This window comes from Bombina bombina, chromosome 6 (assembly GCF_027579735.1).
Source record: "Bombina bombina isolate aBomBom1 chromosome 6, aBomBom1.pri, whole genome shotgun sequence".
In the NCBI taxonomy this organism is placed as follows: Eukaryota; Metazoa; Chordata; class Amphibia; order Anura; family Bombinatoridae; genus Bombina; species Bombina bombina.
The window spans coordinates 242,128,663-242,151,626 of record NC_069504.1 but is presented as its reverse complement, the minus strand read 5'-3'; the positions used below and the strand labels follow the sequence as shown (position 1 = coordinate 242,151,626).

Sequence of the window (22,964 nt, the reverse complement as noted above, 5' to 3'; positions counted from 1 at the left end):
TAAATGATTTCAGTGAGAAACCTAAAGTTTGTGAAAAAATTTGTGAAAAAGTGAACAATTTTTTGTATTTGATCGCATTTGGCGGTGAAATGGTGGTATGAAATATACCAAAATTGGCCTAGATCAATACTTTGGGATGTCTACAAAAAAAAAATATATACATGTCAAGGGATATTCAGGGATTCCTGAAAGATATCAGTGTTCTAATGTAACTAGCGCTAATTTTGGAAAAAAATGGTTTGGAAATAGCAAAGTGCTACTTATATTTATGGCCCTATAACTTGCAAAAAAAGCAAAGAACATGTAAACATTGGGTATTTCTAAACTCAGGACAAAATTTAGAAACTATTTAGCATGGGTGTTTTTTGGTGGTTTTAGATATGTAACAGATTTTGGGGGTCAAAGTTAGAAAAAGTGTGTTTTTTTCCATTTTTCCTCATATTTTATCATTTTTTTTATAGTAAATTATAAGATATGATGAAAATAATGGTATCTTTAGAAAGTCCATTTAATGGCGAGAAAAACGGTATATAATATGTGTGGGTACAGTAAATGAGTAAGAAGAAAATTACAGCTAAACACAAACACCGCAAAAATGTAAAAATAGCCTTGGTCCCAAACGGACAGAAAATGGAAAAGTGCTCTGGTCACTAAGGGGTTAATAAAGTAGGCGGATGACGTGTGGTCACGGCCGCCTAATGGCCAGATTTCCAACTGGCTAATCCTAGAACGTGACCAAGTAAAAAAAAAAAAATAATCAACAAACGGGTTGAATTTGCGGATCGGAAAATAAAGAAATAAAACGGAGAATACTGCATTTAGAAGAAGATTAGAAAAAAAGCATGAATGAAACTCCTATTGAGTTTTAATAAAGAATTCGATTTGGGATCAGTGTAAAGGTAACTTTACCTTTACTTTAAATTATGTATTGTAGAAGAACCTGAAATGTCAAGCATGTTTTCAGATATTAATGGTGTATACAAACATTCTTTTCATTGTAAAAGAGGAGTTCATTAAAGTGCATAGCAAAGCAAGTCAGCAAAGAAGATTATCAGGATTTTCCAGTTTTCTAACCATATACAACTTTAAAGGGACACTGAACCCAATTTTTTTATTTTGTGATTCAGATAGAGAATGCAATTTTAAGCAACTTTCTAATTTACTCCTATTATCAATTTTTATTTGTTCTCTTGCTATCTTTATTTGAAAAAGAAGACATCTAAGCTTTTTTTATTAGTTCAGAACTCTGGACAGCACTTTATTGGTGGATGAATTTATCCACCAATCAGCAAGAACAACCCAGGTTGTTCACCAAAAATGGGCCGGCATCTAAACTTACATTCTTGCATTTCAAATAAAGATACCAAGAGAATGAAGAAAATTTGATAATAGGAGTAAATTAGAAAGTTGCTTAAAATGTCATGCTCTATCTGAATCACGAAAGAAAAAATTTGGGTTCAGTGTCCCTTTAAATAGAATGTTAACTGTGTTAAAACCACTAACTTTTTGTTTTTAAAATTTTCTACTTAGAAAGCCATTCTAAAGAACATAAATCTACAGGAGGAACAGAAAAAAAGGTCTTTACCAGTGTACAACAGATGAGAAGTGCGATGGAACAGGAACTTAAAAGTGAAAAAGCCAGTGGAAATGGCAGAAGCATGGCTTTCACTCTCATGCCCCTTTATGCTATAGGGGTGGCTGTTTTTGCAGCATACAAATTTTCAAAAGTAAGTCTAAAAGCAAATTCTCTAACTATTGAAAAGGCTAATGTCTAGATTTTGGAATCATGAAGATAATGGCATTTAAAATAGCATGCAGATGTCATTCATTTTTATTTTGATATCTTTTTGTCAGTTACTCAGGAACATTATGGGTTAAAAACAGGTCAAAATCAAATGTGCGTGGGAGTGTTTCAACTTGAAGTATAAGTATTTTTGCAATATACTTCCATTAGCAAAAATGCTTCTAGTAAAAGTTATTGTTTTTATGTAACAAACACACATATCCTGTGAGAGCCTGTGCACCAGTATTCAAACACTACGCCTTCTCAGAGTCAGCAGTGGCTTGCATGATACAAATGACATCTTCAATAGCAATACACACCACTGCCAGCTCACTGACAAGGTGTGATGTTTAAATACTGGTGCACAGGCCTTCGCATTATATGTGCGTATGCTGCAGTAAAACAGTAATCACTTTTTACTAATAGAAGTATATTGCAATAATGCTTCTATTTCAAATTAAAATGCACCCATGCACATTTCAATTTTGACCTTTCTATCCCTTTAACCCCTTAAAGGGACACTAAACCCAAATTTTTTCTTTTGTGATTCAGACAGAGCATGCATCTTTCTAATTTACTCCTATTATCACATTTTCTTCATTCTCTTGGTATCTTTATTTGAAATGCAAGAATTTAAGTTTAGATGCTGGCCCATTTTTGGTGAATAGCCTGGGTTATTCTTGCTGATTGGTGGATAAATTCACCCACCAATAAAAAAGTGCTGTCCAGAGTTCTGAACCAAAAAGAAGCGTAGATGCCTTCTTTTTTTTAAAAAAAAAAGATAGCAAGTAAACGAAGAAAAATTGATAATAAGAGTAAATTAGAAGGTTGCTTAAAATTGCATGCTCTATCTGAATCAATTTGGGTTCAGTGTTCCTTTAAGGACCACAACACTTTTCCATTTTCTGACCGTCTGGGACCAGGGCTATGTTTGTGTTTAGCTATAATTTTCCTCTTACTTATTTACTGTAACCACACATATTATTATATACCGTTTTTCTCGCCATTAAATGGACTTTCTAAAGATTACCATTATTTTCATCATTTCTTATAATTTACTATAAAAAAAATTTTTTTATAATAAAATATGAGGAAACAAATCGGGGGGGAAAAACACACTTCTAACTTTGACCCCCAAAATCTCTTACACATCTACAACCACCAAAAAACACCCATGCTAAATAGTTCCTAAATTTTGTCCTGAGTTTAGAAATACCCAATGTTTACATGTTCTTTGCTTTTTTTGCAAGTTATAGGGCAATAAATACAAGTAGCACTTTGCTATTTCCAAACCACTTTTTTATTCAAAATTAGCGATAGTTACATTGGAACACTGATATCTGTCTGGAATCCCTAAATATCTCTTGACATGTATATATATTTTTTTAGAAGACAACCCAAAGTATTGTTCTAGGCCCATTTTGGTATATTTCATGCCACCATTTCACCATCAAATGCGATCAAATAAAAAAAATCGTTCACTTTTTCACAAACTTTAGGTTTTTCACTGAAATTATTTACAAACAGCATGTGCAATTATGGCACAAATGGTTGTAAATGCTTCTCTGGGATCCTCTTTGTTCAGAAATAGCAGACATATATGACTTTGGCGTTGCTTTTTGGCAATTAGAAGGCTGCTAAATGCCGCTGCACACCACACTTGTATTATGCACAGCAGTGAAGGGGTTCATTAGGTAGCTTGTAGGGAGCTTGCAGGGTTAATGTTAGCTTTAGTGTAGAGATCAGCCTCCCACCTGAAACATCCCACCCCCTGATCCCTCCCAAACAGCTCTATTCCCTCCCCCACCGCACAATTGTCCTCGCCATCTTAAGTACTGGCAGAAAGTCTGCCAGTACTAAAATAAAAGGTATCTTTTTTTATTTTTCCCCCCACATATTTACATATTCTGCTGTGTAGGATCCCCTAACCCTCCCCCTCTACCTTACTGTACGCCATCTTGGGTACTGGCAGCTGTCTGCCTGTACCCAGTTTTTCATAAAATTGTTATTTTTGGGAATGTTTCCATATTTTTCTGTAGAGTAACTTCCACCCTCAATAAACAACCCCCCACCCCTCCCAGATCCCTTAGATCAAAATCTCCTCTCTTCCACTTTATGTCCAAAAATGTTTCATATTGTAGCGGCCCTGCACGTGATCCCGTCTCCTCTGACGCGCAACCCAACATCGATGGCCGCCCACCCACCAACGATCCTGGCCATCGATGTCTGATGCAGAGAGGGCCGCAGAGTGGCTCTCTGTGCATCCGATGGGTAAAACATGTTATGGCAGGATGCCTCAATATCGAGGCATCACTGCAATAACAGGAAAGCGGCTGGAAGCGATCAGGATTGCTTCCATCGCTTGAAGGAACTAACGACTTACAGGGTACGTTCTTGGTCGTTAAGGACATTTTTTTTGTAGGACATACCCTGTACATCGTTGGTCCTTAAAATTTTGATGCCGGTTTTTAAAAATCCAATTAAAAACAGGGGCACTTTAAATTCATCAAAATTTACATTTCACTCCTATTGTAAAAAAAAAAACTTACCCTTTTAAACTTGACAGCCGCTCCAGCTTCCTCCACCCGTCGCAAAGCCTCTTCCTGGGTCTAAAATGAGGAATCCGGCTTCCTCCAATCACGGCGTTGAACCAGACACTGATTCCCCGGGGGGGGATGTCGTGATTGGAGGATGACCTATCCATCACTTCTGACGTCAGAAATTGCAACAACCGGAGGAAGCTGGAGCTGCTGTCAAGATTAAATGGTAAGTTTGGTTTTTTTGTCACAACAGGAGTAAAATGTAAAATTTTGATTAATTAAAGTGCCCCTGTGTTTTTTTTTTTTGTTTTTTAAAAAATAGTTTTTATTGATTTTCCAAACAAAATTGACAGAGTAGTAGTATATGACAATTCTGAAATCAAAAATCAAAGACAAACATATCACATGTCGTCACTGAGTGACAGAGATAGCTATCTTGAAATCGAACTGTCCACTGTATTCTTAATATGTTCTTTATAGACCTCAATTCTATAAATCTTTTTCCTCTTTTGAAGAACTCTCTGGAGGCCATGATGTGCAGTCCATAATTATTGCCCCAGAGAGGTATATATATATCACAATGCTGTCCTATGAGCTGGAAAACCATATTTAACAATAACATAGATAAACAAGTAGAATATAATATGATATTTAGTGTATCTAATCTGCAACATATGGAGTAATATGTAGGGTTTGAATTATTAAGTATAAGTGTAAGAGTAAGGATCCATCCTCATCCTATAAATTATAATGCCCATTTATATCAGTGGGTAGGGATGCACTATCTTCTTTAGCAGTTTAGCTCATCAGTATATATTGATTTTAATATTGTTTAATAGATTATTTAATTATTTTCTCGCTTTGGCGAGGTTGTTATAGCTATCTGGGATATCAGGGTTATCCATATGAAACTTTTTAGCCTCTTTAAGATGTTGCATTAATTGTGCATATTCTTGATTGTATAATTTGTTGAGAAGAGCTTTCTGTTTAATGAATTCCCCCTATAATAACAGCTTTGTGGACTTCCCATATTATAGTGGGGGGGGGGGGGAGTGGGGAGATTGGTTGTGTCTAAAATAATCAGATAGGGTTTTTGGTATTCTTTCAGAAATTTGGGGCTGAAGTAGGAGAGTATTGTCCAGTCTCCAACAAAAGTCCCTTATTGGTCTATCCGGCCACTCCAGGGTCAACGTGACCGCGGAGTGATCCGACCATGGGGTTGGTGTGATGTCTGTATCTCTTGTCAGAGTTAAACCTAGTTGGTCTATACAGATATAATCTAGCATTGAGTGAGTTCTATTGGGGTTTGAGAAAAAGGAATATGTTCTTTGAGTCGGGTGTTAGACTCTAAAGACATCCAGTAGAGAGGTGGATCTAAGACAGTGTGTTATTGTTCTGATGGTGCAATTGGATAGTGAACTTTTGGCTTGGGAGCAGTCTAGTTTGGGATTTAGCGCTACGTTGAAATCTCCTGCCAATATTGTGGTCCCTTTTGCTACCTCTAATAGTTTTTCAGTAATTTTTTTAAAACAATTTGCTTGCCCCTTGTTCGGTGTGTTTGCTAATGTTATTGGTATGTTGTATAGATCTCCCACAAGTATTATATATCTCCCTTCCGGATCAGAGTGTGTGTTGACGTTCTGTAATTGTATCGATTTATGGAGAAGGATCCCCAGTCCATTTCTCTTTTTATGAGTGTGAGAACAGAAATGACCCGTTGGGTATTGTTTTGATGCAAATTTGGGTTCTGCTGCAAGTTTAAAGTGGGTTTCCTGAATGAACACAATTTCACCCTTATGTTTGGCGAACCAGTTAAGTGCCACCGACCTCTTTGTTGGGGAATTCAATCCTTTGGTGTTCTTTTAATATTTCTAGTACCCATCATTATGTTGGTCGGGATCTATACTGTCGTCTGTACACTCTGCTGTTGTGTGGCACTATGTGTAGTGTCCCATGCAGGAGCCCCTGTACTTCCCTATTAGACTTTTGGAGGATTCTGATGGACCCATTAATGTTGTGAACTATCAATTCTACAATAACAATCAAAACCGTAATAAACAATTGAACATTAAAAACAAACTTAACAATTGTATATATCCATATACAATACATGTAAATGTAGGGGATACTTCCCTGTTCGCTAAAAGGTACGAACATGAGAGTATCAGCTACTTCCTAAAATAGTGTGAATACAGTGCATATTAATGCTTTAACATTTATAAACAATGAAAACCTGTTCTGCAGCCCTTTGCAAACCAAGGAACGGTTATATTCACACTTCATAGCGCGTTTGATGGAAAACCCGCTCACAGTCAGAATTATATGTAGAAAACACTTGTAATAAAGAAAAAAAAACAGAGTGGAGACAATTGGATCTTCAGCGCCATCCTGGCTTCATGTAGGATTAGAGTCTGTGCCTGTGGCACTGGGAGTTGGTTGCGATTTTTTTCCTGTTAACTCCAGGAGTTTCTTTGAGGTTTTGGATCTGTTGAGGAATTCTGTGTTTTCGAAGACGTCGGTCTGTCAAGCAGGGGCAGGGAGGGTTCAGGTATATTAAGTTGTTTGCAAAAGTCCTTCAAATCTTCTGGGTTTCTGTATGTGGCTATCAACCTGTATCGTTACCTGTTTTACCTTCTAGTTTGGGCTATTTTAATCCCTACAGCTTCATTTGGTGTGTGCGTCACTGGTTCCGGGCTAGCACGGCAACTCCAATTGCTCACTTCATCACTTGCATTCTATGCATAGGCAGACCGGAGCTGCATCCACTCGTTCACTGGACTGTCCAGAGTTGTATACCTCGGTGAATCAGTTGATTGCACTTAGTGCGTAGCTATTATGTGTTCAGGAAGCGCTTATGGTCACGCCCCCCAAAGTGTCCCTGTTTTTAATCGAATTTTAAAAAACCGGGCACTTTAGCATCAAAATTGACATTCACTTTAAGGATTTAAAGGGACACTAAACCCATTTTTTTTTTCTTTCATGAATTAGATAGAGCATGCAACTTTCTAATTAATTCATCAATCTGTCCAAAACTGAGCTGCTTCTTATTCTCCCCCCCCCCCCCTCTTCGAGACATCCAACACCTGACATTTCTCTGATGGTTGGAGACTCTATTCTCAACACCTCACCCCAGGTCCGCTGTCTTGGGGTCGCACTAGACTCGGAGAACACATTCAACCCACATATACAAACGCTTACCAAATCTTGCCGTTCACACCTATGCAACATTTCCAGAATTCGTCCCTTCCTTACTAAAAAAACGACAAAAATACTTATTCATTCCCTCATTTTGTCATGCATTGATTATTGCAACCTACTCCATGGCCTTCCAAAATAACGCCTCTCCTCCCTCCAATCTATTATGAATGCTTCTGCTAGACTCATCCTCCTAAGTCGCCGATCTACATCAGCGACTCCGCTCTGCCAGTCTCTACACTGGCTACCCATACACTCCAGAATACAGTTTAAAGTATTAACCCTAACTTACAAAGCTCTAAACAGTCTAACTCCCAACTATATTTCATCTCTTATCTTGAAATATTCCCCATCCCGTCCTCTTCGATCAACCTCTGACCTACGTTTCTCCACTCCTGTTATTTCTACGTCCCACTCCCGCCTCCAAGACTTCGCACGTGCTGCTCCTGTCCTCTGGAACTCTCTACCCCGCTCCATAAGACTGTCTCCAACCTTGTATAGCTTCAGACGCTCCTTGAAAACCCACCTATTCAGAGAGGTATACCATCTCTCCTCCATCCCTCATCCTAACCAAACTAATACATGAACTGCCTGACTCACTACTGCAACTACACCTGATGTAACAAGCTACCCTAAAACTGTAGACTGTGAGCTCTCTGGAGCAGGGCCCTCTTCCTCCTGTACTAGATTTGTTTAGTTTTAAAGAATCCTTATCCTCGGGCAAAGTGCCACAGGACTGGCGTAAAGGTGACATGATGCCACTCTTTAAAAAGGGAAACAGGGCTGTTCCAGGAAGCTATAAACCTGTACCCTGACATCAATAGTGGGGAAGATACTTGATGAGTATAATCGTGTAAACATGATTATGAGTTCAAATCAGCATGGTTTTATGAGGAATAATTCATGTCAAACTAATCTAATTAGTTTCTACGAGGAAGTAAGTAAAATATAGATAAAGGGGAATCAGTTGATGTGATATACTTTGATTTTGTAAAGGTGTTTGATACAGTGCCACATGAGAGATTAATGTACAAAATTAATGGACTGGGAATAGCTGAAAATGTTAGCTGATGAATAAATAACTGGATAAAAGACAGGGAGCAACGAATAGTGGTAAACGGATCATACTCCTATTGGACAAAGGTAATCAGTGGAGTCCCCCAGGGATCAGTAATGGGCCCTGTTCTTTTAAATATTTGTATTAATGACTTGGAGCAAGGGTTAAATAGCAAGATCTCTAATTTTGCAGATGATACAAAGTTGTATAAGGTTATTAGGTAAGAGCAGGACAAACTTGCATGACTAGGGGATCTGCAAAAAATTAAAAGAATGGGCAGGTAAATGGAAAATAAGATTTAATATGGGAAAATGCAAGGTTCTACATTTTGGAAGTAAAAATAGGCTTATTATTATTATTATTATTATTTAAATAGGACTAGACTTGGCCAAACAGAGGAGGAAAGGGATTTGGGAGTAATAATAAATAACAAGCTAAAGATGGGTGCACAATGTAGGGCAGTGGCGTCTAAGGCTAATAAGATACTAGCATGTATTAAAAGAGGCATTGGTGTAAGGGAGGAAATCATACTTCTGTCACTATCTAAATCCCTGGTAAGACCTCACCTTGAGTATGGAGTGCAGTTCTGGGGGCCAATCTCAAAAAAAGACATTTGCAGAGAAGGTAGAACTTACTTAGTAAATGTTTTTTATTTCTTTGTGCAATTTCAGATTGTAATTTCAGTGTGGTAGTAGTTGTATGGTGGGGCCAGGGGTCCATAAAAACACTTTTTTTTTGGGGGGGGGGGGCAATATGCAGCAGTGTATTTATGATTAATTGACATTGCTGTAGAAATTCTATATTTAAAGCCATGCAAAAATGTTTCCTCCTCAATACACAAATAGTAGGTGCCCTTTTGGCAGATATGATATATATATATATATATATATATATATATATATATATATATATATATATATATATATATATATATATATATATATATATATATATATATATATATATATATATAATTTTATTTTTTTATTATTACATTCCCATTTACTGCCCATTTATGCAAGGACTCCAGATGCCAGGAGGAAGATTTTTACATCTGCATAAAATGTTAATTAAGGGCCCCCAAAATTTATAGTGGCAGCCCTGGTTCTGCACAATAGTTGCTTGTTGTTTATAGAGACAATAGGGCCTTAAGTTTTTAAAAATCAGGTTCATAATGAGAAGGAACCACCAGCCAACATTATACAGAAGCTAAATGACAATAAAGAAAAGGTGCTTCCATATGTATTGTGTAGCTGTGTCAGGGAAAACTCTTCATAAAATCCCCCAACCCACCAGTGGTGCAGCACTCTGTCGTGCTGCTACTGGCACACTGAGGATTCACAGCACCCCAGTTCACTGCAAAAGGGAATCTGCTCCAGGAGAATCTAAATGATGATTTTTTTATTTTATTTTTTGCGTGTGTAATTTTTACAACATCTATTCTAAATTTAAACAAATGTTATTTTGGTATCTTCAATAGTATAACAAGTCATTGTTGTTTTTTTTTAATTAAGGGACATTCTACTCAAAATACATTTTATAAGCTTAGTATTGAGGTTTATTCCCCACCTCGCTCTAGTCATGCGTGCAGCCATGCTGAAATCTAGTTTTCGCTGCATCCCTGCATTAGCCTGTTTGCGTTTTTGCAGCAATTCTTCTTCAGATACCTGCAGTGAAACCTAGGTTCCAAAATGGCAGCACCCATACTTACAGGGAAGTGCATGAAATATGTTTAGGGCTCCAATATATTTAGGGCTCCATGTACTAAGAAGCGTAAGCTGCTCCGGAGCCCTTGTGGGGCAGGTTCGCACATGCAAGCCTGCTTCCTGCAATGTAAGATGCAGCAGTCATTAGACTGCTGATTCTTTCACTCTTCGCCCCAAACTCAGTTGCTCGGGGTGATTGACAGATCCTTTCCTTGCGCAATTGGCTGCACATTACACACTCATTGGAGTGTGTAATGATGCATACGGCCAGCAGACTAACAGATCCTTTGCCCGTATGCAGCAAAAGCGTGCAGAAAACTTCTTTAGTTGAGAAGCTTGTCCGCACGTCGCTTGATACATGGGGCCCTCAGTATTTAATGTCGGCTTTGAATTAGCTGAAAAAAATATGACTCTAAAGAAAGCAAACTCAATGACACTATTATTATTTATTTTCTTCTGAGACTTGCATCAGGGTCTTCATAACTGCTACCAATAAAATATTAAGTTACAAAGAGAATAGTTTTGAATGTTGTTTGCAGCCATCTTTTTTTTTTTTTTTTTTTTTTTTTTTTAATGCCTACTTTAGCAGAATCAGAGTATAATATATTTCTGTCAAGAACTATAGTTCATTGCTACGTTTACCTCTACACGCGCTGAATCGGTTTAGTTTGATTTATTTTTTTCCCCAGAAGTAATTACCTGTAGGTTTAGATGCTTATCAACTTTATCAAGTTTTAAAAAGATGTGAACACTTTAAACTCTGATACATTGTAGTTATAATGCCTGATATTTCAGTATTTAATTCACATGTTTGTTTATTAGAGTTGTCCACGCAGATTTATTAAATAAATGGTTGTATTAAAAAAAAAAAAAAAAAACTTTTCTGCCTTAATCAGAAGGGAAACTTTTTTTTCTTTTTTTTTTTTTTTCATTTTAGTTAAAAAGTGAAGAAAAAAGTCAATCAAAAACAGAAAAAGAGGTAGCTGGGAAAAAAAGCAAAGAAACAGGTATATTTCTGTATGTGCACTTTTAATCTGTGTTCTTACTAGCTTCAGAGAAATAGAGCATTTCATTATTGCATTGTTTCTTGTATACAATTTTCTATTGAACCCTTACAAAGGGGTTAACACAATCCTAAAAGTCAATTTCAGAACAGCAGTGCACAGCTGGGAGCTAGCTTAACACATCTGGTGAGCCAATAACAAGAGGCAGATTTGTGTAGCCACCAGTCACCAGCTAGCTTCAAGTAGAGCATTTCTCCCCATGCCTACCTTTTCAACAAAGGATACCATGAGAGTGAAGTAAATTTGATAATAGAAATTGAAAAGTCTCTTAAAGTCGCATGCTCTATCTGAACCATAAAAAAAAAAAAGGCTTTGTTTTGACTTGCATGTCCCTTTTTAAATTTACGTATTGCAAGAGATTTCTGATCTGAATCTTTGTTGAATAAAAAAGTTTGAAAAATATAACTCTTTATATTGTATTTTACTCATTTTTCATGTTTGCAAACCGTTTAGTTTTACATTTTTCAGAGAATCAACTTTTGGAATTGGAACATCACCTGGCTCAGACGGAGCAGATGCTGAGCGCTTTATTGACAGAGCTAGACCCCATATCCAACTGGCAAGTATAATATACTGCTTGTGTTAGAGTAAATGTCCTAAAGGATTTTAACCTCTTGCACCAATAGGATGTGGGTACTGTCTAACACAATACTGGGCCTAGCATACTGTGTTGATGTAGTAACAATGTCCAGCTCAGAGACATAGGTTCTGGTACTGCTTTGACAGCGGGAAACCACTGTCTAGGTGCTGAAGGCATCTGCCGTCATATGGTAAAGGAGCACTAATCCATACTCTGTTACCATATGAAGGCAGTCCGGATTGCCACAGTGGTAGGGAGGGAAGGAGGCAGCAATCGTAGGGGAGGGAGAGGAGGGTCCCTGTGTCAAAACCTTAAAGGGACAGTATACACTCATTTTCATATAACTGCATGTAATAGACACTACTATAAAGAATAAGATGCACAGATACCGATATAAAAATCCAGTATAAAAATGTTTAAAAACTTACTTAGAACCTCTTAGTTTAGCTCTGTTGAAAAGGTAGCTGGAAAGCCCACTGCAAGTGGGAAATAAGACACTCCCCCCCCCCCCCTTCTTTTGCATATGAAAAGACCCTTTACACAAACAGGAGCAAGCTGGAGAAGGTAGCTGACAGTATTCACATAAAACTTTGGGGCTTGGTTAGGAGTCTGAAAATCAGAGCAATGTTATTTAAAAATAAGCAAAACTATACTTTTAAAAAAAAAAAAAAAACTTTATGGGCTATATAAATAGATCATCTACAAAACATTTATGCAAAGAAAAAATGAGTGTATTATGTCCCTTTAAGAGGAGAGAGGGGGCTGGATCTCTTCACTACAGAAAATAAAAAACTGGTCTACCTACACTACAGTGATCACTTAGAGGAGGTGGAGCCCTACACTACTGAAAAAAATGGTTGATCTTTTGGAGGGGGAGGTGGGGAGGATGAGAAGAGACTACAGAAAAAGAAATAAATTTTTTTTAAAAATGACTGTTGCTGTTGACTAGTGGGAGGGAACACTACAGCAACTATTACAAATATAGTTTATTTTTTATGATTGCATTTGGCATACATCTGACAACCAAATGATGTCATGAAATATAACAAAATGGAACTAATACGTTGGGTTGTTTACTTTAAAAATTATATCTAGTTTTGTGGTCAATTTTTTTTAATTCATACCCTATGGGTCCTGGACCCATTGCTATAATGTGCCTAAAACTCAATTTTTTAGAAGTGTAGTGTGCAGCTGCAATTAGCAGCCTTCTAATTACCAAAACCAATGGTAAAGCCATGCATTTCTGCTATTACTGAGCAAAGGATAACCTAGAGAAGCTTTTACAACCATTTGTCTTATGACTGCCCAAGTTGTATGTTAATCATTTCAGTGAGAAACCCAATATTTTTCTTAAATTTTTTTTTTATCACATTTTGCATATATCTGACGGCCAAATGGTGCCATGAAGTATGGACCTAGATTAATATTTGTTTTTCTAGACTTTTACAAAATACGTGTGTGTGTGTGTGTGTATATATATAGTTTTGGGAGTCAATTTTCAGAATTTGGGGAGTTACCATATTGCATAATTTCACAACATGATCTACATAACTGCAGATAAAGACCTTACAATTATCAAAACTAATAAAAATATATATATTTATCTCAATGGACACATGTTGAGAGATTTTTATGCTAAAAAAAATATACATTGTTTTCATAACTAAGGCTCTATTTCTGTTTAAACAAGTGATGGCAAAAATGTTGAAAATTCATTAATAATTTGGTTAAGTTTTTCTCTAAAATTTCCAGTAGTGGAGGGTTTCAGAGAGATCAAACTTCATGTTCTATATATGCATATTGCACAAACTACTCCAAAAGGAGAAAAATACCTATGCACTGCAGGAAATCAGCGTAATTAGTATCTAATGGTTAGAAACATTTAAAAACAATGCATTTAATATGTTCACAATACAATTCATAAAATGTGTCCACATGTAATTCACATCAGCAAATAAAAAATAGTTTATGTAGTACCCACAAAAGAGCAAATCCACAGGTAAGGTTATTTGTCTTACTTACACCGGGAAGCTGCTTGTCTTAATCACAAGTGGTAAGCATCCTCATCTGGAGTGTGACCAGCGTTTTCAAATACAAGTCGTTACTTTGGTATCTCCATTTACAAACTACGGAAGCCTGGATAGATCATGAATAGAGCAACGCGTTTCGGCTCGAAGTAGCCTTTATCAAGCTCTAAAAACATAGCATATCCTTTTTCTTCTGTTTAAATATTTTTATTGGGCATATCAGTTTAACAATAATGCAACATATATTTTTAATAACAGATGAGCAATTTCTTGAAATAAAGAAGGAGAAAAGAAAAAAAACACATATATTATGTTGTAACAGTGACTCAGTATTTTCTAGGGTTAAAGAAAGGGGTACAGCGATTATACAGGGAGGGGTGGGAAGGAGTGAGGGTAAAAATATCCTATCTCATTCACATTGTTATAGATTCAAGTTATATCCTCTATTATAAATATAGCTCTAGACCCGATAAAGCAGATCAATATATTCCAGTGTACATTATATAGATTTCCAATCATATCAGTTCAATACAATAAATTGCCTAAGTTTCAAACAGTAACATGGAGCCTTTGCTCCCACAAGAATAATATGTTAGTTATGAAGTCTTGTTTACCTATGTAAGAGTAATACATTCTCTCAAGTGAGATGATATGGTCTACCTCTGAGACCCATTGGGAAAGAGTGGGTGTCTCTTGTGTCTTCCATAGTCTGGGAATCAACCTCTTAGCACAAGTTAGCATTATAAGGAGTAGTTTTTTACGATAAGCACATACAACCTGTGGGATGTGATTTAAGAGGATAGTGCATGGATGCAGAGGAATTTTTATACCCAAAACCTGATTTATGTTCTGTTCTATTTGTGGCCAGAAATCAGCCAGAGCCGGGCAAGACCACCAAATGTGGGTCATAGTGCCTACTTCTCCACATCTCCTCCAGCAACTAGAAGAGGGAGCAGGGTAAATAACTCGTAGGCGTTGGGGCATTAAATACCAACGTGCTATTATTTTATAATTCACTTTGGACATAGTCAGAGAGGTGGAGGAGTGAGTATTATGGAAACAACGCCTCCAATCTTCGTCATCCAAATCATTCAATAACTCCTCGTTCCACCTCGCCAAGTATGTGGGTCTTTTTTCTGGGAAGGAGCCTCTCAGAATTCTATATGTCATAGATAAATGTGCTTTTTCTATATTTGGGTTGGTAAATAGTCGTTCAAAGGATGTCAATGGTCTTAGTACATCTTGTTTATAAGGACTGCTGTTGATGGCATGTCTGATTTGTAAATATGCATATCAGTTTGAAAAGGAGATCCTAACTCTTCACTGAGTAGCATTCTTTCTTTAACCCCGGTTGAATCCGTGAGTAAATATATTGGGAGATTATGTAAGAGTATGTTTGTGGCAGTATGAGAAAGGAGATTATGTTGTAAAAACAGGTGGTTGCCGAATATCGGAGTTAAGGGGGATATTGAAGTGGATACTCCATTCAGATGAGCGATAACACAGTCCATTGTCTCGGGGGTGGCTTTATTGTAACCGTTGTTTTCTAGTGTATAGGGTCTGGAGTGTTTTGGAAGCCATGCTATGTCTCTCATATGTTTGACCTGGGACAGGTGGCTCTCTGTTTGTATCCATATTTTATCAGGAGGAGAATGATTCCAAGTGATTATTCTTGTTAAATGTGCTGCCTTGTAATCATTAGTTATATTAGGGACGTTAAGACCTCCATCTTCCTTGCTAAGATATAAAGTGTATTGTGCTATTCTGGGTCTTTTGTAAGACCAGATAAATGAATTTATCAGTCTCTGTTGAGTCTTGAGAAGTATTGGGCAGAGCCGAAGTTTGGAACAGCTATAAATATTTAGGTATTATCATCATTTTGACTGTATTGATCCTGCTCAACCAGGATAAATGTCCCTGCTTATGCCAGAAGTCCAGCAGATTTTTAACACTCACTTGGATAGAAATGAAATTCTCCGAAAATAACTTATCAATGTTTGTTGGGATCGTGAGACCCAAATATCTAAGTTTGTCTGTTATAGGGAATTTCGTGCATTGTGTGATGGCTTCTATTTCCTGTGACAGTAAATTAATTGGCATTAATCCAGATTTCTCCATGTTAATGGAAAAATGGAAACTTGTTTATAGTTTTCTAAAGTCTCAATTAATGTGGGTAGTGTTGTCATTGGGGATTGCAGAGTAAGGATCACATTGTCCGCGAATAGAAGGCATTTTTGAGTGATGTTGCCATATTCTATGCCTCATATATCTGGGTTATTCCTGATCTGTATTGCTAGTATTTCTACTGTGAGGGCGAAAAGCAGGGGTGAAAGGGGGCAACCTTGACGTGTGCCATTAGAAATGGGGAATGATTGTGAAATGGTATTTGTTTATTTTGACTTTTGCGCAGGGTTTGTGATATAAGGCTTGGATTCTGGTGATAAATGTATCAGAGAAGCCAAACTTCGATGGGGCTTTCCACATAAACTGCCCATCCACCCTATCGAAAGCTTTCTCCGCGTCGGTGGAGAGTAGGGCTAAGGGAGTGTCAGGGTGCCAGGAATCAGACTGAGACGAGAAGTGCAAAAATAATCACACCTTTTATTCATAGCAAAAAATAATAAAAAGTCAAATAACAAGCCAGGAGTCAAAACCAGAGCTGGTAGTCAGACGAGCCGAGTCAGAAGCCAAAGCGAATAGTCAGACGAGCCGGAATCAGGAACGAGGAGAACAGCAGAGTCAGGAACAAGCCAGGGATCAGGAAACAGTCAGGTAATACACAGGAACTCTCACAAACAGGTCTGAGACAACGCAAAGGCAAAGCATACTGAACACAGGCCCTTTAAATAATAAGTGATGACATCACAATTGTGAGACTGCATCCTGTCTCACATGGATGATGCACACCAGTCTGGCCATAAAAGCAAGTGTAGGAAATGAGCAGCATCCCCCCCACAATGCCCCATAGTCAGAAAGAGAAGTGAGTAAAATGGCTGCCAGCAGCACATGGCAAACAGGGAAAAAACCCTGACAGGGAGTGTGATAATCATGGGCATTTTGAAAGGAATGTAATAATCTTATCGTATTGTCTTTTGCCTCTCGTCCTTTAACATAACCCATCTGATCAGGGTGAATAATCTTTGGTAAGATTGCATTCAGCCTGTTCGCAAGAATTTTAGCGTAAAGTTTTATGTCTATGTTAATAAGTAATATAAAAATACCAAACATCACAAAACAAAATCAAAGTTAAATAAATGTGATGACTCCAAAAGAATCATAAAAGCAACATAAATAGAACGTGAAAAAAATTGAAAGTTCATATAAGGATATGCGTATTCTTGCTGGGAATCTTCTGTTTCTTTGTATCCTTAGAATCTTTCAGAGAAAAGAGAAAGAAATTGCAACATAGTGTGATTCTGTAACAATATCCAGAATATATACCAAACTTGTGGCCAAATGACTACTCGCATGGATTAGAGCTTATGCCCAAGCTCAAGGAAATGCGCACACCCACTTTATACTGGTGGGTAAACAGTACTCTCACGGCAAAGTAGTATAAAAGAATTTATTAAAATACAATAAAAGCGTCACAAATGCTTAACCTAACACCTATCACAGAGGTTAATAGAGCAGTAAATGCTTATTATTGCTCACAAAAGCAAACTCCACTGAAGGATGCAAGCGGATTCGGGCAGCAGAAATTTAACCGCTAAACCGTCCAACCTGAACACAGATGGGAGTAGCTCCTCCTTCCGGTGCAAGAGCAAGTGTAGAGACGCACAAGAGAGTTAAAAGTTCCGACGATCGTTTCGCTATGTAAGCTTTTTCAAGGAAATGATGTGCGCATGTCCTTTATCCAGTACTTGTTCTTAAAACGGATATCCGGAATTTTCTGTTGCCATTTTGGAAAAGGGCATAGATGTGATACAGTCCTTGAGTCCAGTTACTGTGTTTAACGTTCATATATGCTTATAACCATTAAGGAAAAACTTTTCTATATCTACAATGGGCTACATTATTTTTCAAATACATGTTTTTACATATTATCAATGCATTGCGGTACATAAAGATGCTTTAATTAACATTATTTCTTACTACCGGAATTATCTATTATTATCACAATGATTCTATTGTATTGCAGGCATACCATTAATGAGTGTATTTCATATCATCACCACATTTCTCAACATATAAAGAGACATAACTGCAAAAAACTCCTATCCTACTTATATACAAGGTTGCTGGGGATTTACCTCAGCAACCCTGAATAAATCAGTTGTTAGTCTTATAATACATGGTGTTCACTTCGGATGTAACATAATATTCTATTCCATCATAATTACATATATGGTGTACACTTCGGATGGAACATAATATTCTATTCCATCGTAATATCACAAGAAATGGTGTAACCCAAAATCTTTATTCAGACCATTGGGTATGAAGCTATCCATAACGTGTATCCACTTCATCTCCGAAGCTATCCATAACGTGTATCCACTTCATCTCCAAACGTCCCAATTGATTCTGTATATCTCCACCCCTCCAGCTTTGTTCTATTTTTCTTATCCCTAGAAATTCTAGGTCACTAATATTTCTATTATGTACTCTGTCAAAGTGTGCATATACTGTATGGTTCTGATAACCCTTTTCAATATTGTAAATGTGTTCGTTAAGTCTGTTTTTTAGAAGTCTGGAGGTATGACCTATGTAAATCAGATTGCACGAGCAACGTAACAAATACACCACATTTTTGCTGTTACAAGTAATAAATTGATTTATCTCATAATTTTTCTTTTTATCTGCCGATTGAAATTTACTGCATATTTTTGGTGCCTTTTTCATCCTTTGGCATGCATTACAGAATTGGCATCTCCTAAATCCTATTTGTAAAGGGGGTAACCAATTCTTATATGGTGTTGTATTTTGTTTATTTCTATCTTTATTCCCATGGGATAGTTGTAATTTTAAATTTGGTACTTTCTTAAACATAATATTTGGACCATCTCCCAGAAATTCGGTTAATCCCGAATCTCTGGGAAGAATTCCCCAATGTTTCTGGATGATGCCTCTTAGTCCATGACTCTGTGTACTATGTTGAAAGATTAACCTATTAGCTGTCTTGTTGTTCTCTATACTCCTCTCGTGTTTATTTTTGTTTTTATATTTTAATAGTTCAGCTCTATCCAAGTTTCTAACTTCCTCAATCTTCTCATCAAGAAAACTACTAGAATAATTATTTTCTAAAAAAAACGTCTTTTTAGAATTTTAGACTGGGTTTGATATTCTGCTTCCTCCTTACAATTTCGCCTGTGTCGGACAAATTGGCCTTTAGGGACATTTTTTAATCAATGTCTTTGGTGACAACTGTTTAGACTGATGTAATTGTTCACATCTATGCTTTTAAAATGATTCCTTGATTTCAGTATGTTATTTTCTATATATATTTCCAAATCAAGGAATTCCACTTTAGTTTTATCATAATTCCCTTTTAGAGACACCTGGAATTCATTATCTTTTAGATGTTCCATAAATTCTAACTGACTTTCATTGCCTGACCAAATAAGGAACAGATCATCTATATAACGGTGATAGGACACCAGATATTGCGCCCAGGGGGAGTTTTAGATGTTATTATTCTCCCAGTTTGCCATATAAAGGTTGGCATAACTGGGCGCAAATCTGGTGCCCATCGCCATGCCACTTACTTGGAGATAATATTCCTTATTAAAGCAAAAATAATTAGTTTCCAATATAATTTTAATCCCTTCCAGAATAAATTCAAGTTGTTTAGTATCCAGAGTTACGTCCTCTTTTAGAATATTCTTAACTGATGCAATACCAAGTTCCTTATTTATTATGGTGTAAAGTGATATGACATCGCTCGTAACTAACCACCATTCTTGATTTCATTCAATATTTTCCAAATGATTTAATATACTCATAGTATCTTTTAAGTATGATTTAGTGCTTCTCACATACCTCTGTAAATGTTGGTCTATATAGGCTGAAAGATTACTAGTTAGGGAATTAACACCCGACACGATTGGTCTCCCTGGGGGGTTATATAAATCCTTATGATCTTGGGGAGTACATAAAAGGTAGGAGTTTTGGGGAATTGAATAAATATATAGGAATATTCCTTTTTATTTAGAATTTTCTCTTTAAGCCCATTATTTAGATATTTTTCTAATTTTTTTTTGTATTCAAATATTGGATTGGAGTTTAGTTTTTTGTAAGTGTTGATGTCATTTAATTGTCTAAGGTATTCTTTATCATACTTTTCTTTGTCCATTATAACTGTGCCTCCGCCTTTGTCCGCAGGCTTAATTGTGATTCTACCATCACATTACTCAATTCAGTAAGTGCTATTTGTTCCTCCCTAGTCAGATTTGATCTATAATTCGTCTTTAAATTTTTTTATATCCCTATGGACCAGTTCTATGAAAGTCTCCATGGGAGCTGATTTATACTGGGCAGGGTTAAATGTGGATCTGTTACTCAATTCTACATGTCTATATATGCTTGGTTCCAGAGAATTATTTCTCACAATAGGGCTATTTGAAAAATACTTTTTAATGCATAAATTGCGTATGAATTTCTGTATTCCTATATAAGTATCGAATTTGTTAATCCTATAGCTTGTGGCAAAATTAAGTCCTCTATCTAAGACTGATGTTTGTGCTTCTGATAATTTCACACTAGACAAATTAAAAATCCCTTTTTGTGTTATATTTGTGTTCTTTTTTCTTACAGTTTTTTTCCGTTCTTTACCTAGTTCTCTACCCTGTCCATATTCCTTCTTCTCTTGTTGAACAGATCCGAATCTGTACGGGTATACCTTCTTTTTCCAGTTTCTAAAAAAACGTCCTCATCGTCTCCTGAATTACATCTGTTAAATTCCTCAAACCTATTGTATGTGTTAATTTCATTATGGTATTTTGCTTTTTGTTTTCTGAAGGGAATTTTTGGCTGTTGCCAACCATAATCTTCCCTCCTCTGTTGCTCATAACGTTGGTAATTACCTCTATTATGTTGATGAGTGTAGTTCCTACAGGGAGTGCAGAATTATTAGGCAAGTTGTATTTTTGAGGATTAATTTTATTATTGAACAACAACCATGTTCTCAATGAACCCAAAAAACTCATTAATATCAAAGCTGAATAGTTTTAGAAGTAGTTTTTAGTTTGTTTTTAGTTATAGCTATTTTAGGGGGATATCTGTGTGTGCAGGTGACTATTACTGTGCATAATTATTAGGCAACTTAACAAAAAACAAATATATACCCATTTCAATTATTTATTTTTACCAGTGAAACCAATATAACATCTCAACATTCACAAATATACATTTCTGACATTCAAAAACAAATCAGTGACCAATATAGCCACCTTTCTTTGCAAGGACACTCAAAAGCCTGCCATCCATGGATTCTGTCAGTGTTTTGATCTGTTCACCATCAACATTGCGTGCAGCAGCAACCACAGCCTCCCAGACACTGTTCAGAGAGGTGTACTGTTTTCCCTCCTTGTAAATCTCACATTTGATGATGGACCACAGGTTCTCAATGGGGTTCAGATCAGGTGAACAAGGAGGCCATGTCATTAGATTTTCTTCTTTTATACCCTTTCTTGCCAGCCACGCTGTGGAGTACTTGGACGCGTGTGATGGAGCATTGTCCTGCATGAAAATCATGTTTTTCTTGAAGGATGCAGACTTCTTCCTGTACCACTGCTTGAAGAAGGTGTCTTCCAGAAACTGGCAGTAGGACTGGGAGTTGAGCTTGACTCCATCCTCAACCCGAAAAGGCCCCACAAGCTCATCTTTGATGATACCAGCCCAAACCAGTACTCCACCTCCACCTTGCTGGCGTCTGAGTCGGACTGGAGCTCTCTGCCCTTTACCAATCCAGCCACGGGCCCATCCATCTGGCCCATCAAGACTCACTCTCATTTTATCAGTCCATAAAACCTTAGAAAAATCAGTCTTGAGATATTTCTTGGCCCAGTCTTGACGTTTCAGCTTGTGTGTCTTGTTCAGTGGTGGTCGTCTTTCAGCCTTTCTTACCTTGGCCATGTCTCTGAGTATTGCACACCTTGTGCTTTTGGGCACTCCAGTGATGTTGCAGCTCTGAAATATGGCCAAACTGGTGGCAAGTGGCATCTTGGCAGCTGCACGCTTGACTTTTCTCAGTTCATGGGCAGTTATTTTGCGCCTTGGTTTTTCCACACGCTTCTTGCGACCCTGTTGACTATTTTGAATGAAACGCTTGATTGTTCGATGATCACGCTTCAGAAGCTTTGCAATTTTAAGAGTGCTGCATCCCTCTGCAAGATATCTCACTATTTTTTACTTTTCTGAGCCTGTCAAGTCCTTCTTTTGACCCATTTTGCCAAAGGAAAGGAAGTTGCCTAATAATTATGCACACCTGATATAGGGTGTTGATGTCATTAGACCACACCCCTTCTAATTACAGAGATGCACATCACCTAATATGCTTAATTGGTAGTAGATTTTCGAGCCTATACAGCTTGGAGTAAGACAACATGCATAAAGAGGATGATGTGGTCAAAATACTAATTTGCCTAATAATTCTGCACTCCCTGTAGTGTCATGCTGAGAGTCATTATGTCTATACCCCAGATGAGGATTTTCTTCATTTCTATATGCATAATATTGCTCCCTTTCTCTCTGTGCCAATGTGCTATTATTATGTTTAAGTTATTTTTACCAGGATTTTTGTTTGTGTACCCATACCCACTATCTTTCGCTTGTTATCTCAGTGTTTTCAAAAAAAATCATCAGCACAAGAAGTAGTGATGCGTCTACTATTAAATAGTGCCATTTGACTATATTAGAAATTTTTTTCAATGTGCGTGTACTAAGTAATACTGCTAGACCTATCTGCAGTGACAAATCAACTAAATTGTGACAATTATGCAGAATTAACTACAAATTACTAATAATAGTGTACAGGAATCTCTTACAAAAGTGACTAAATAACAGATGTGT

The 22,964-nt window shown here is 37.0% G+C and overlaps 1 protein-coding gene across 2 annotated transcripts in view; it reads left to right on the top strand.

Moving 5' to 3' along the window:
- Positions 1 to 22,964, top strand: part of CCDC107 (coiled-coil domain containing 107) — an 84,368-nt gene that overhangs the window by 3,727 nt on the left and 57,677 nt on the right. For both annotated transcript variants that reach the window (XM_053716774.1, XM_053716775.1), the window contains exons 2-4: positions 1,531 to 1,727; positions 11,219 to 11,288; positions 11,814 to 11,904. In XM_053716774.1, the coding sequence (XP_053572749.1) occupies positions 1,531 to 1,727; positions 11,219 to 11,288; positions 11,814 to 11,904 (358 nt within the window). The remainder of the gene's footprint in view (positions 1 to 1,530; positions 1,728 to 11,218; positions 11,289 to 11,813; positions 11,905 to 22,964) is intronic.